This window comes from Orycteropus afer, unplaced genomic scaffold (genome assembly GCF_000298275.1).
Source record: "Orycteropus afer afer isolate SDZICR_OR568_19922 unplaced genomic scaffold, OryAfe1.0 scaffold00254, whole genome shotgun sequence".
Lineage (NCBI taxonomy): Eukaryota > Metazoa > Chordata > Mammalia > Tubulidentata > Orycteropodidae > Orycteropus > Orycteropus afer.
Window position 1 is genome coordinate 1,981,899 of NW_006921841.1, and position 15,785 is coordinate 1,997,683.

The window sequence follows — 15,785 nt, forward strand, 5'->3', positions numbered from 1 at the left end:
ATACACAGCTGAAAACAGAGGACAAAAGCCTGGGGAGGTGCCAGAGCTAGGAGTGCATATTCGGCACTAATCTGCATAAAAGTGGTATTCAAAGAGGAGAGCAGAGAAGAGACAAGGGGTCAAGAAGGAAGCCAGAGACTGGGAGAAGGAATAGGAACCTGTGGTGGGATCAGAGAATGAGCAATCAGAGGTGGAAGAAAAGGTCAGCAGGTAATTAATGGCGGGACTTGAGAGAAATAATTCAACTGGGTGATGAGAGTTACTGTGGTGTTATAAGGAGTTTATAGGTTATAGGCTTTTTAATGAGAATGTTGACAGTGAAGGGAAAGCTTAGAGAAGCAAAAATTGTGGTTTAGTGATGAGAAATATTTTCATGTTTTTTGTTGTTAGAATATGGGAGACAGAACCATGTCTTAGAATGGGGATCCCATCTTTCTGGTACAAAGGGATCTTCTTCCAAAAAGATCCCTTTTCAGAAGTACTGTACTGACATGAGCATTATGATCATAAAGAAAATAGCTTAGGAGAAGTGGTGTAAAGTAGAACCATGAGACACTCAGAAAGGCTGTCGAGGGCAGCATCATTTTTCCCCATGGGACTCATGCTTCCACATAGTGGGTTGGCCCTGTAATACTGACTCCTCCACTCAGATCTTTTCCAGGCTTGATTATCCTTGAGTAAGAACCTGATTATGACTATCATTTAAGGAGAAGTGTATAACTTAAAAGACTTGAGTATTAGGTAGCTCTGGGTTCAAATCCTGACTCTACTGTTGATGAGATCTGAGTGTTTGTTTCCATATTTATCAAGAGGTGGATATGTGTGTGTGTGTGTGCATATGAAGATATATATACATATAATGTGAAGAAAAAAAAGTGGAAATAACTTTCACATAGAGAAAATAAAAAGTAGTTTTTAGGTGTGGTTCATTTTTCTTCAAAAAGGTAAGAAGCATATTTACCTTCTGAGACTGAAGGAGTATTCTCAGTCTTTAGGTATATTTCTCTCTTCCCCAAACCCCCCAAATTTTGTGTTGACATATTCCTTAGCAATGTCTCAATCTTTCTCTCCTCTTCTAGTTTAGACTTATAAAGAGAACACTCTTCTTTCTGTTTCAATTCTCTCCCAGCAAGTCTCTCCCTAGCATATTGTAGCAGGCTATCTTTCCTTACTTTGCCAAGACAACTACCTAACATCACCAAAACTTCCTAAATAAGAAATCCAAACTTTCTATTTCAGTTCATATGTCATTAGTCCTCTGCTTTGACACAGCTGATAATTCTTTTCTTCCCAAAGCTGTTTTTTCCCCTCACTTCTTCATGGCCACACACTGCTGGTTCTCCACACATCATTCTGCCTTGAAGTTCTTAATGTCTTCTATGTGTTCCTCTACTACTAACTCTTCAATGCTGGTATTTTCCAGCTGTATTCTTCTCACCCTACATGCTTCCCTGGGAGTCTCCCTCACATTCAAGCTTTTACTGTCACATACAAGATAAGGATTCCCCAGTTATTGGCTCTAATTAGACTCATCCTCTGAGGTTCAGACTCCTATATTCTCATCCATGTCCTGGATGAATCTCAGTGGGATGTCCACTATCCACCCCCTTTCAATATTTCCAAAGCTGAACTCAAGATATTCCTACCTTAAATTGTATTTCTTCTATTTTCCAGCTCAATTGTTCATATTTCCATCAACTCAGTCACCCAAGCTATCATTCATATCTACTCCTAGTCACCAAGATCTAAAAATTCTATCTTGTAAAGATTTCTTGACTTTGTCCCTCTACCCTTAATACTGCTACCACCAACTTTCCTAGATTAAGCTATCATTTTTCACTTGGACTATGGCAATCGTCTCCTGTTGGTTCATTTCCCTCCAGTATTGTCCCCTGATGAACAACCTTCCAATAGCTGTCACCATGTTCTGAAACAAAAATTGGACCTTGCATTATTCTCCCTAAAAATTTTTCATGGCTCATGGACTTAACTCCAAGCTGCTTAACATACAGGCCTTGCATCATCTTACCTATCTCATCTCTTGGTAAGCCCTTCTCTGAACTTTTACTCTCCAGCAACAATGAGCTACTTAGAGTAAGTGAGAACATCATCACGCTCTCTTCCTTCTTCTCTATTCCTTTGTTTATGCTATCCCCTATGTTTCTACCCTCTTTGATCTGTTAACTCATTTTTATCCTTTACCTTGAGCGCAGTCAAGGTCTTCCAACTCTTGAGTTTCCCAACTCTTTCTTTTCTGCCCCCTACCTAACCTGGATCCATTTGTTAGTTTGTGGTTCTGTGATGGCTTACATGTTGCTATGATGCTAGAAGCTATGCTACTGGTATTTCAAACACCAGCAGGGCCAGCCATGGGGGAAAGGTTTCAACAGAGCTTTCAGACTAAGACAGACTAGGAAGAAAGGAATGATGGTTTAGTTCCAAAACTTAGCCAGTGAAAACCCTATAGCTCACAATAGAATACTGGCTGATATCATGCTAGAATTTGAGCCTCCTGGGTGGGAAGGCACTCAGAATATAAAGGGACCACAGCCATAGACTTGAGCATATCAATGATTGTAAAGATGGCACAGGATTCGGCAACATTTTGTTCTGTTATAAATGGAGTCTCCATGAGTCAGAACCAACTCAATGATAACTAACAACAACAACAACCACAACCACAACCTGACTAGGTGCCTCTCCTTTGGTTACTTGCAGCATCCCATAAGCTCCTCCATAATTTCTCTTAACACATTAAGGAGGGATGGTATTTATTGTGCTTGTATCCCACAACTGATTGTGAACACCCTGGACCAGGGTATGTTTTATTTACTTTTGTTTTTCTGTAATTAGCACTTGATATTATTACCTGGTACATTTTCAATTGTTGGAGGAATGTTGGAAAGTTTTTAATAGATCCATGGAGAGTAATAAGACAGTCAACAAAAGATGAACTAAGGAGGGAATGGGATATATTCAGGGCCCAATTTAAATTATGATGACTAATTATGTGGTGAAGCTCTTGTACTTGTTTTGTGACTTTTTCCAAAACGTTCTTTAGCAATATAGAAAAATACATGGTGAGTGTAACCTGGAGTTGGTGATAATTCAAGGACGGGGAAGGATTCTATGGTTATGGGAGGCCAACTACAGAAACAACTGAGGGCAGAAAGCACAGCAATACATTACAGAGGTGGAGGAACCAACAGGAATGATGAGGGCACAGAGACAGTTGAGTAGATCAGAGAGAGCTGGTGATAAGGGGAGAAGAAGACAGGATAATCGAAAGAGAGGGAGACAAGGAAAAGGAGAGAGGATGGGAGGGAGGGGGTAAGGGAAGAAGGGAAAGAGGGAAGAAGAAAAAGAATTTACTTAAAAACTGAAAGCAGGCACCGTTCAGAATCCAAAATAGAGTGATATTCATTAGTAGAAGTTCAAGCTGCTGGAAAAATCATCTTTGGATTTACAATCTAGCAAAATAAAATAAAAAGAAATTCTGGTGTTTAATCACTATGCTACCACAGTAAATTAAAAACCTATTTGTCAGTCTGTGGAACCTTTGGGCATTTTGGATCACATTCTATAGTCAAAGAATCATACAAATTATGGAAATAATGAGGGGATAGCTTTGACATATAATCCTTCCATCTATTTATAAAAGCATAAAACTCTAGTTCAATGCTCAGTTATATAATCTGAATTTTGTCCAGTCTTCACTTTGAATAATTTTTCCAAAAGCATGATAAATAAGTCATTCTAGCCCTCCATTTCTGCTGTATAGTTTTTTCATACATTATTTTACCATCTTGAGGACACTTACCACAGATAAAGCAGGTTGTCTTTAAAATTTCTTCTTTTTTCTGTTTTTCACTTCTGAGATCAGCAAAGGTATCAATGATGACACCAAAAATCAAGTTAAGAACAATAATGATAACAATGAAAAAAAACAGAAGGTCATAAACCACCCGGGCAGCAAACAAGGGCTCCTGAAAAAAAATTAAAAAATATATATGTACACATATATATACAGATAGAGATATAAAATAAAAAATATATATGTAAATACATATATGCACTTTCAAGATATGTTGATTTAGCACATTGTTTAGCATAAAAGATACATGCAATAAATGTTTGCTATATGAATGTAAAATAGCATTCCAAGTTGAAAAAATAAGACACACTTTCTATCTTACTTTTTCTTTTCTTTGGGAGTTGTGATAAAAACTTCCTAGCCATTTCTCAGGAACACTTTCTTTTTTCTATGACTTACACATTCTTTTTCCAGTGGAAGGTCTTATCTTTCATTAGCAACTACCTTACTCTGCCATTCTGTTGACTGCATTTTGTTGTGGTGGCCCCTATTCTCGAAACCACACAAAAGACATTTGAACCCCACTTCCAAAGGTCAGCACTTAGAGAGCTAAAGAGGACCTACTTGGGTTTACACAAATAACACGCACCTTCTATCATTGTTTGCCTACTGTTCCCACTCTCCAACCCCAGGTATTTCCATAAGTACACTATGCCAAAATTTTTTTTAACCTGTTGCTGTAAGGAAAAGAAATAAATAAATAAAAATAATATATATATATATATAATATATATATTATATTGTTGATAATATATATATTATATTGTTGTTGTTGTTATGTGCCGTCGAGTCAGCCCTGACTCATAGCGACCCCTCCTTGGGTTTCCGAGGCAGTATAACTACGGAAGTAGATTGCCCCATCTTCCTTCCGAGGAGTGGCTGGTGGGTTTGAACCGCCAGCCTTCTGGTTAGCAGTCAAGTGCCTTAGCCACTATGCTACCAGAGCTCCCATACACACACACACACACACACACACACCATATCACATTTACAAAAATACCTTGGGGGGATGGATGACAAATAAATGCAGAAGTAGTGTGTTATTGCATAAAAACACAGTACGATTTGGCAATTTCTGAAGTAGGATAGGAGCTCTGGTGGCATAGTGCCTAAGGCATTATTTGAGTGCTATCCAGAAGGTTGGTGGTTCAAACCCACCAGCTACTCCTCGGAAGGAAGGTTTGGCAATCTACTTCTGTAGTGATCACTATGAGTCATATCTGACTCGACGTCAGTGAGAGTGTCAAGTAGATGCAGTTCAACCTTGTTTCCAATGATGAACAATATTAAAATACACATTAGAGATCATTTAATCCAGTTGTTTTATAGATGAGGAGCCTGAGGTTATAAAATTCTAGATGACTTCACAACATTATACAACTAGCCTGTTGTAGAATGGAGAGATTTAGATCTCCAATGCTGATGTATGAGATTTTGTAGCTAGTGAGAAAATTTTCAGCCTTGCCATTTTAATGTATGAAATCCTATTAGATTTTGTTCAAATTTTATATTCATCATGGATAAATAATGGAGGCTATTCCTATGCAGAAGCACAGAGTAAATCTTCATCCTTGAGAAGCCTGACAGACAAGTGGCAGTCTAGTTTCTGTTACTTATGTAACAGTTAACTTCTATACAAAGTTTGCAGTCATGATTTCCTTATAGTAATACAGTACACAGATCAAACCTGGATAAATTTCATAACTTTACTAACATACCTAAGTTTAGTACATTAGCTGTTTCTTGGCAATCCTAGTATATAATTAATTGGTTTTAATAGCCACCATTATACTTTTAAGGTGCTCTGGTGGCATAGTACCTAAAGTACCTAACTGCTAACCAGAAGGCTGGCTATTCAAACCCACCAGCTGCTCCGTGGAAGGAAGATGGGGCAATCTGTTTCTGTAAAGATTTACTGCCTCAGAAACCCAATGGGGGTCACTCTGAGTTGGAATTGACTCAATGATAGTGAGTTTAAGTTTGATTATACTTTAAAACAAATGACACAGTGTACTACCCTGAAAACAAAAACCATATTGTAAATGTTATTTTAAAAAGTAAAATTAAAAAAATAATTATGTGGTTCTTGAAAAAATGTATTTCCTTCCACTTACATCTTTTGATGGCCTTCTTAGCACATCTCCTACACCTCCGCCATTCCTGAGGCCCTGGTTCAAGACAGTGACAATGCACATAAGGAGAGTGTCACATGTCCTTTCAATCCCATCTTCATACTCTTCATCACCTATCAAAACACATAAATTAAACATGAAACAAACTTACACTTAATGAGTATATTATTATTATATTTCCAAAGATCTATTTCTTTATAATGGTGTCATAATATTTTAAAGTCACATAACATCTGTTTATGTGACAGCACATAACTGACACACATGGAATAAATCCGTACATGTATTGCCCTGAAATATTTTTTCCCATAGGTAATAAAAAGGGCAAGATATAAAAAGGCATTGTACATTGCTGTGGTGCTGGGAGACTGTGGGACCACCTCCTGAAAACACAGACAACTCAGGAGACAAAAGTATTGTAGGGGAAAGAACGTGAACCAAGGAGCCAGAAAGACCTGGCTTCTGATCTTCTCTGTCACAATATGGGGACTTGGACAAATCACATAATCTTAATGTCTTCATCTGTGACATGGGGAGGGTTGTTTAAAGATTAAACTCTTTATGTAAGGATTATGTTTAAGGTAACACTTTGCACAGAGATTGGCACACACGTACACACACACAGCAGGAGTTTATGTATTTGGATGGATATTATAACTTCATGATTTTGGTTCAGTGTCTAAGTTTTCTGAATGACCAATTAGTGGCTGCTGATGAGAAGCACAATGTGTTTATGTGTAAAATACTATTTACGGAGAAACAGAGAGAGAAAAAGATATACTATGAGAGAATAACCACTAGCTTCATCTTTTAAAAGATAAAGTTATTAAATTACGACATAATTTTCATGCCAACTAAAATAGAAAAAATTCATACTAATTTGGATATTAGAGTTAGGATTTCCTAATATTGGCAAGTGAGAAGAAATCCATTTTTCTTATTACAAGGTTAATTAACCATATTACTGCTGTGTGCTATTGAGTCAATTCCCACTCATGGAGATCCTATATGGTAGAGTAGAACTGTTCCATAGCATTTCCTAGGCTGAATCTTTATGGGAAAACATGTCCAGGTCTTTTCTCCTGTGAAGCCACTGGAGGGTTCAAACTCCAACATTTCACTTAGCAACCGAGGGCTTAATCACTATGCCACCAGAGCTTGGCTTTAAATTTTGGAATGGTATAGTAACACTCTATATGTTAACACACTAGTGTAAAGACAATATCAACGCGCCTCCCTCCCATAAAAAAAAAAAAAAAAAAAAAAAAAAAACACTCTCATTTTATTTACATGACCCGAGACCAATAACCTGTTAGTTAATTTTGTTATGAAATGACTCATTTTCCTCTTCTGATTTGACTCTATTTTAGTATCATATGGATGAGAAGGTCCTGCTGTGGTGTTGTTATGTGCTGTAGAGTCAAACCTGACTCATAGTGACCCCTCCTTGGGTTTCCAAGGCAGTTTCTCTATGGGAGTAGATTGCCCAACCTTTCTTCTGAGGAGTGGCTGGTGGGTTTGAACCACCAGCCTTCTTGTTAGCAGTCAAGTGCCTTAGGCACTATGCTACCAGAGCTCCTAAGGAGATCCTGATATATTTATCTTACCTGAAGCTGTTTCTTTTTATAATATGGTAGGATGTACCTCAAGAACAGAACTCAGAGATGGTCAAGTACAAAAAGCACCATCTCACATCTCACCTCTGCTAGGGGTGAGAGGCAGAGTCTGTCCTTGACTACTTACCTTTGAGAAGAACCCCAAGGCACATTCTGATTTAGAAAGTAGGAGAAATAAAACTCCTTTAGGGGGAAGGAGTAATGAGGAAGGGGTATGGCTTGTGATGGTAGCAGTCAGAGTAGCAGTAGACAAGGAAGCCAGAGAAAGCAGTGGAGAAAGCTTAGGCTGTACTGTGCTGGTTAAGTTCTCAAAGCCTGGTGGTGGGTTCTAACACGATAGCTAAGAAGGATGAGAGGGGAAATAGTTAGAAATGTGTAAGAAAGTTTTAAGGAGAAATATGGCTTTTGAATAATGAGGCCATCTGGAATATATGCTACTTACAACAGTTAGACTTTCAATCAAAGCTATCATATCTCTAGCAGCACGATCTGCATTCATTTATACATTCAATAACTAGTTGCTCTTGTCACAACAAATGTTTATTAGAGACTAAGTGCCAGATTAATCAGAACAAGCTGCAAGGAGGTGCTCCCACCTCTTCCCAAGAATTTGGAAATGAAGCTGCTTGTTCTGTTAGTGGTGAGCTCATAAAATCCACACATAATTTCATAACGTGATTAGCTTGTGAAGAAAAAAAATAGACCGAATGTAAATTTACACCGAGAGAACTGGTTTCCTATGTGGCATGTAAAGACGGGACAATGCCCTGGTCAGGTCAATGCCAGCAACAGTCCAGCCATCTTGCTCAAATATGATCAGTACACAGTCTTCTATGAGCTTGGTTCATGAAATTCTACCTTTGGGAGATGGATCTACCTTCATTGTGTTATGCCTAGTTCCCAGGCCTTCAGGCTGAAAGCCAGACTCTAAGTCAAGGTAAATTCACCAAAGTAAATGCCACCTTGTGGAGACCTACCTGCATAACCAGATACCCTACCCCATGTCAACTTGCCTCGTTTCACTACACCAATAGCTTCTAGGCCAGTATTAGAAATACAGGTGGGAAAGATGAAAGTATCCCACTGCCTAAGAAACTTAGGGTCCAGGAGGAAAAATAGGTCAGCAGATGCACAAAGGCAGTGCAGTGTTTCTGGGTGCCATGGAGGCATGATGGAAGTACTTCTTACAGATGGGAGTGGTGCCAGGGACAGCGTTTTGAGTCTTGGAGAAGGGGCGTGCTTACTGAGTAAATTAGTGAAGTAAGACATACTAAGCAGATAAAACAGGCTGTACAAAGGGCAACAGGCATACAAGCATACTGGGTATTTGTAGAACTGCAGGTAGATTTCAAGGTTAGGTTTTTGGCCTATGCAGAAAAGTGGTAATGATGTGAGAGAAAAAGCAGGCAGGGAACATGTCATGGAGAACGTCACACACCAAGCTGAGAAGTTTAAACTTTATCCTGAAAGTCATGGGGAGGCACTGGAGAACTATAAATAGGCACAAGGTGGTTCACTGCCTGCTTGTCGTTGTTAGTGTCTGTCACATCAGTCCTCAACTGATGGCGATCTCATGCACAATGGGATCAAACTGTTGTGCTCCAGAGGGTTTTCACTGGCTGATTTGTTGAAAGTGGATCACCAGGCCTTTCTTTCTAGTCATTATTAGCCTGGAAGCTCCGCTAAAACCTGTTCAACAACACACAACCTCCACTGACAGATTGGTAGAGGTTTTCATGAGGTGCACTGACCAGAAATCGAACCAGGATCTCTCTCATGGAAGGAGAGAATTCTCTCACTGAACAACCACTGCCCCCTAGTTCACCATCTATTTGGTGAAATAGTAAAAGATAAAACACATATTTAAATAAAAAAACAAATTGATATGCGATAAAAGCCACAGAAGTGAGGCAAAGAGTTCAGACAGGGGAGGGAACATTTAGTAGTGAAGATAATCAGAGAGTAGTCCATTAAAAGTATAGGCACTGACTTCATCCTTGAATACTCAATAGCATAAGAGTAGAAATGCATTTCACATGGCAGGATACAGGAAGAAAAAGACATGCTTACATGGTAAACAGAGTAATAGGCCAGTATGCATGCAGAGAGGAGTGGCAGATAAAGCTGGAGAGATAAACTGGGGGCTCTCTGTGAAGCTCTAAGGAATTTGGATTTTACTCAGAAGGCAATGGAGCAGCATGGAAAGCTTGAGCTGTGAACAGGGGAGGATATATTCAAAGCAGTGATTACTGACAAGTAGTCTAGCAGTGATATACTGGGTGAATTGAAGAGAACGACTGGAGGTAGAAAGACCACTTAAGAGGTAGTTGCAATAATTCAGGCATGATGGGCTATGAGCCTCAACCAGGGTAATGGCAGTGAGAATGGAAAGGATGTGAGAGAAAATGCAAGGGATGAATGCCCAGGAGCTGATAGGACTTTAAACATGAGGAAGAAGTCAGCATTAAATAATATGCTGAGGTTTCCAGGCAGGAAAAGGATGGTTCCATTAGACCACAGAAACAGACAATTTAGAAGGAAGAACTGGATTTAGGGTGTTTTGATGAAGATAAAGAAAGAATGTTGGATGATTTTAATGTTTATTGGGTGAGAAGAAGACAAGGCATTTTAAAAAGTAGGATGAGCCAAAGATCTGGGAGAGTACTGTGATAGAAAATTAAGTAAGAAAATAATTTAACCCCTTCAAGCCTGAATTATTTTCTGTTTTGAACTTTTGGTTAAAAGCATGTGTGTCAGTAATGGGAAGCACTGTGGATGAAAAAAATTTTTTTTGAGGTAACATGGATTTTGATACAAGTTTTAATGCACTGCCATTGAGTCATACCTGACTCACAGCGACCCCTCCTTGGGTTTCTGAGGCAGTATCACTACAGAAGTAGATTGCCCAAACTTCCTTCTGAGGAGTTGCTGGTGGGTTTGAACCATCAGCCTTCTGGCTAGCAGTCAAATGCCTTAGGCACTATGCTACCAGAGCTCCCTTAACACAATTAGTGGGACACATATATGCCAAAGGGCCTCTCCTGCTGGGATTGGGGGGATGAAGCCCATTTCTTCAGATTCATGCAGTTATACAAGCCCTCAACAGAGATGGCAGTATGCACTAAAAGTGGGATAGGAGCGTCCCACTAAACCTTAGAGGAAGAATAGGAAAATGGGCAGTATAGGTTCTGAGTCACAAAAGGGTTAAAGAAGGAGAGGGGGATAACAAATGCCAAAATTACAGAAGAGTCAAAGGCAAAGACAAACAAGAAAAGGCCACTGGATATACCAATTAGATCATTAGAAAACTGTATGAAGATAGCAAATCATTAAGGGGAAGATGTTGATGCAGAAACTGAAGGAAAGGGGCTTCCCAATTGTTACTAGTTTTGAGGGGTAATACAATTCAGAAGGAGGTTTAATTAGGACAAATGGGAGAAGTAGTGGCTGAGCAGTAGAATTCTCACCTTCCATGAGGGAGAACCGGATGTGATTCCCAACCAGTGCACATCATGGGCAGCCATCACTGGTCTATCAGGGGAGGCTGGAGTGTTGCTATCATGCTAAACATGTTTCAGTGGAGCTTCCAATCTAAGACTGATTGCAAGGAATAGGCCTTACAATCTACTTCCAAAAACCAGCCAGTGAAAACCCTAAGGATCCCAAGTGTCCAACCAATCTGCACTTGATCCTGGGGATGGTGCAAGACCAGGCAGCATTTTGTTACTTTGTGTGTGGGTTGCCATGAGTTTAGAGACAACTTGACAGCAGCTAACAACAACAACAAAGAGCATTAATAGGAAGAGAATGAATAAATGGCCCCAAAGAAAAGATTAAAGATACATCTGACTGCCAGGGAACAATGAAAAAAAACACAGAGGTAATAATACAAGAAGTAAGGATATGGTTGTTAGAGCAAAAACAAAGAATTAGTGAAAATACAGTTTTAATGTGGAAACATTTAAAAGAACTAAATATATGCATGGTAAGGAACTCAGAACAGTGCTTGGTACATGTTGTTGTTGTTGTTATGTGCCGTCGAGTCAAACCCGACTCATAGCGACCCCTCCTTGGGTTTCCGAGGCAGTATCACTACGGAAGTAGGATTGCCCAACCTTCCTTCCGAGGAGTGGCTGGTGGGTTTGAACCTCCAGCCTTCTGGTTAGCAGGCAAGTGTCTTAGCCACTATGCTACCAGAGCTACCAAAAAAAGTTTGGTAACCAAGTTACCAAAAAAAAATCAAACTCACTGCCATTAAGTTGATACCAATTCATAGTGATCCAAGGCTGTAAACCTACAGAGCCTGACTGCCTCACCTCTCTTTCATGGAGCAGCTGGAAGGTTTGAACCACTGATCTTTCGGTTAGAAGTCAAATGTCTTAATCACTACACCACCATGAGCTTCTCTGGTATACAGTTAGGGCTCAATAAATAGCTATCATAATTCTTATCATTATCACTGCTTAATAATTATTAAACTTATGAAAAGTTATGGTTTTTAACCCAATTTAATTCTATACTTGAATGATATGTTAAATTATCTCAATTTTCAGTTAAGCATTAATATAGAATAAAGTATTTTTTCTCAATTCATGATACAAATGAAATATGTCAAATGAGGAAAGGAATAAAAATACACTCTATTAACTTCAGTGAGATGCTGTATGGAAAATGAATTTGCTCTGTAAACTTTCACCCAAACCACAAAATTAAAAAAAAAATATATATATATATATACACATGCATGTATATATACTATATCTATATATCTATATCTATATATATATTTAATATATATATATATATATATATATATATACACACTCTATTAACTCTGAAATATTTTCCCCTAACATAAGGTGTAGTCTATAAATATTTTAATAAATACATTTGAATTAGAGTATTTAAAAAATGTTATTTTTTCTGCTTTGATATTTAAAAGATCAGTTTTACTATCATTTCTTAGAAAGCAACAGATTGTCATTGGGATACATTCTGAGTGAAATTAGAAACCTCTTGTTTGTTAGTCTAATACTTTAAGTACCATCAATTCATTTTTAACTAGAAAATAATAACAAAAAAGACTGGGCACCTGGTGAAAAACCAAAATATAGAGTGGCAGTAAGGCTGACTGTTTTCTGGTATTCATAAATCTTTTCTATTAAAGAAAAATACCAAAACACATTAAATTTGAATTACTCATAAGTGTTAAACATCTTTGAACTTCCTCTTTTTTCTGTACATTCAAAATTTGACTAATAAAATCATTTTTTATTTTATATTATAAATTGCTCCAAAAATGCTCTTCTAGAAAATCAGATCTTTTTTTGGTGTTATTTTGTGTGTGTGTGTGTATGAATATTTTTGTCCAGGAAATCTGGGAAGTCTGTAGCAAATGAAATAAAAGTTCTTTTTCTTTTTTAAAAAAACCAGTTGGTTGCCAGTTACTGGGTGAATTTCTACTGCAGGGACAATGACCTTACCCACATTCACAGGAGCCTTCCTCGGGAGCTGGCAGCTCTGCCTCCAAATCACCACAAGGCTTGTTACTATGCCACTGTGTATGTCTGGGCCTTTTTGTAATGTGGACCTGCTGTCCACAAGGTTACAAAATGAGACTATCACAATTGCACAATAGGGTTTGCAAATTAAATTTTAATCCTGGTCTTAGACATAGAAAAGTTATTTTTAAATCTGAGTGGCATATGCTGTGCAACAAAGCCAGGCTTTCGCTTTGAGTGTACTTTTGCATTTAAATACATGTGGCCAAAATATGAGGAGCCCTGGTGGTGCAGTGGTTAAAGTGCTTGTCTGCTAACTAAAAGGACTGGCAGTTTGAACCCACCCACCACCTGCTCCATAGGAGAAAGACATGGCAGTCTGCTTCCATAAATATTTCAAGCCTTGGAAACCCTATGGGGCAGTTCTACTCTGTCCTACAGATTAATCCTTTAACAAGGATGCAATGACACTTAGAAGGTTAGAGAACAGGCTTTGAAATCAGATCTCTAGAAGGACTTAGTAGCTGTATGATCTTGGGCAACTTACTTAATGCCTCCGCCCTTCAGCACTTTTACCTGTAGCATGAAGTTCAGTAATAGTATCCACTTCACAGGGTTTTGTGATGATTAAATGACATAATATGGACAATGTGCTTAGTAGAGTACCTGACACTAAGCCTTCTTCAGGTCCTTGAACATGTCTCAGGGCCTTCACTCATGTACTTTTTCTTCTTTTTGGCCTGATTGACTCCTTCTCATCCTCTAGGTCTCAGTTTAAATAATTACTCTTCAGAAAGGTCTTCTCTGTCTAATCTACCTATAGCTAGGCTCTCTTGTTATTCTCTGTTATAGCACAGTCTACCTTCTTTGTAGTACTCATGATATTTTGCAAATTTTGTGCTCATATACATTCAATATAGGAGCTCTGGTAGCATAGTGCCTAAGGCACTTGACTGCTAACCAGTCAAGTGGTTCAAACCCACCAGCCACTCCTCGAAAGGATGGTTGAGCAATCTACTTCCATAGTGATACCACCTCAGAAACCCAAGGAGGGGCACTATGAGTTGGATCACACTCAACAGCACTGAGAGTATAGAATATATTCTATATAAGGAGCTCTGGTGGTACAGTGTGTAAGGCATTTTTTGGCTGCTAACCAGAAGGTCAGAGATTCAAACCCACTATCTGTTCTGTGGAAGGAAGATGAGGCAATCTACTTCTTTAAAGATTTACAGTTTTTGGAACCCCAATGGGGGGCTGCTATGAGTTGGAATTGTCTTGATGGCAGTGATTTTTTTTTAAATATATGTATATAGACATTCTATAGGGCCAGGAATATGTGTGTCCTGAGCCCTTACCAAGGAGCTCTGGTGGCATAATGGATAAGGCACTTGACTGCTAACTGGAAGGTCAGCAGTTCAAACACACCAGCTGCTCCATGGAAGGAAGATGGGGTGATCTACTTCCATAAAGATTTACAGCCTCGGAAACCCAATGGGGGTTGCTATAAATCAGAAATGACTCAATGGCAGTGAGTTTTGTTTTTTGTTTGAACACCTACCATGGTGGCTGGCCCAGAGTAGGTGATCAAATATTGCTGAATGAATGAATGCACAGTACTTTTGTTATTGTTATTATAATCAAGGGCTTATACTGAACTGAGTCAACTACTATGCTATTTTATAGAAATATTCACTTGTTTTTTAAAGATGTAAGGTCAAAATGTCACAATTAGTAATAACCTATGAAACAATTAGAATAGAATGCCTGGGTGAGCATCAATAACAAATCCTGGGGAATTGTAGAATTCCATAAAGCTGGGTAGCTAACAGACTGACACTCTGTATGATGTGGAAGGCCTCACACTTGAAAGTCAGCTCAGGTGGTTTTCTCTTTCCACCTTAGAAGCTCCCAGGTACCATCTCAGATGCAGGTCTAGGCTCTTTGTGGTCCACCATCTTTAGAGACTGTAACAGGAGGAACACTGGCTTTGTTGTTGGTTCTTTGGCAAGGCAGTATTTTATTCTTAAAATAAAACCATATTTTAAGTATATTTGCTTAAAAAAAAGTAATATTCAGAGATAGGAGACCAAGACAGGATTAGTATTACTATACTTGGGACCATCTTATTAAAATATTTGTGTTAACAAGAAAGTAAATTTTTAACATATTATTTTCCATACTCTGTCAAGGAGAATGAATACTCTTCTTCTTTACAGTACAATACCAGAGAAGAAGTGTATGTGAACATAAGTTGATGATGTTGAAGGTGGCTAATAAGATCCTAAGAGCTATTTAATTTTACTCAGCTACTTAAAACTATGTCCAAACAAACAAAAAGCCAAACCCAATGGCCATCAAGTTGATTCCAACTCATAGCAAAACCCATCGTGTTTCCAAGGCTGTAAATCTTTAAGGAAGTAGATTGCCTCATCTTCCTTCTGTGGAGCAGCTGGTAAGTTTGAACCACCTACCCTTTGGTTAGTAGTCCAATGCCTTAAACATAGCACCACTAGAGATCCAAACTATGTCCATGTTTTCAAAATAGGACTTCTTTAAAATCCTAGATAATAACAAGAGGGGAGATCTCAGTTTGAGATGGTGACAGATTCTACAAGCTGATGACAAATGAGCTTGATGCTGATGCCCAAGACATAAAACG

The 15,785-nt window shown here is 38.5% G+C and overlaps 1 protein-coding gene across 1 annotated transcript in view; it reads right to left on the minus strand.

Annotated features, from left to right (window-relative positions):
- The window catches only part of ITPR2 (inositol 1,4,5-trisphosphate receptor type 2), a 724,583-nt gene that overhangs the window by 65,342 nt on the left and 643,456 nt on the right, over positions 1–15,785 (minus strand). The window contains exons 53-54 of the mRNA XM_007949781.2: positions 5,989–6,119; positions 3,821–3,986 (exon numbers count right to left, since the gene is read on the minus strand). Of these exons, the coding sequence (XP_007947972.1) occupies positions 3,821–3,986; positions 5,989–6,119 (297 nt within the window). The remainder of the gene's footprint in view (positions 1–3,820; positions 3,987–5,988; positions 6,120–15,785) is intronic.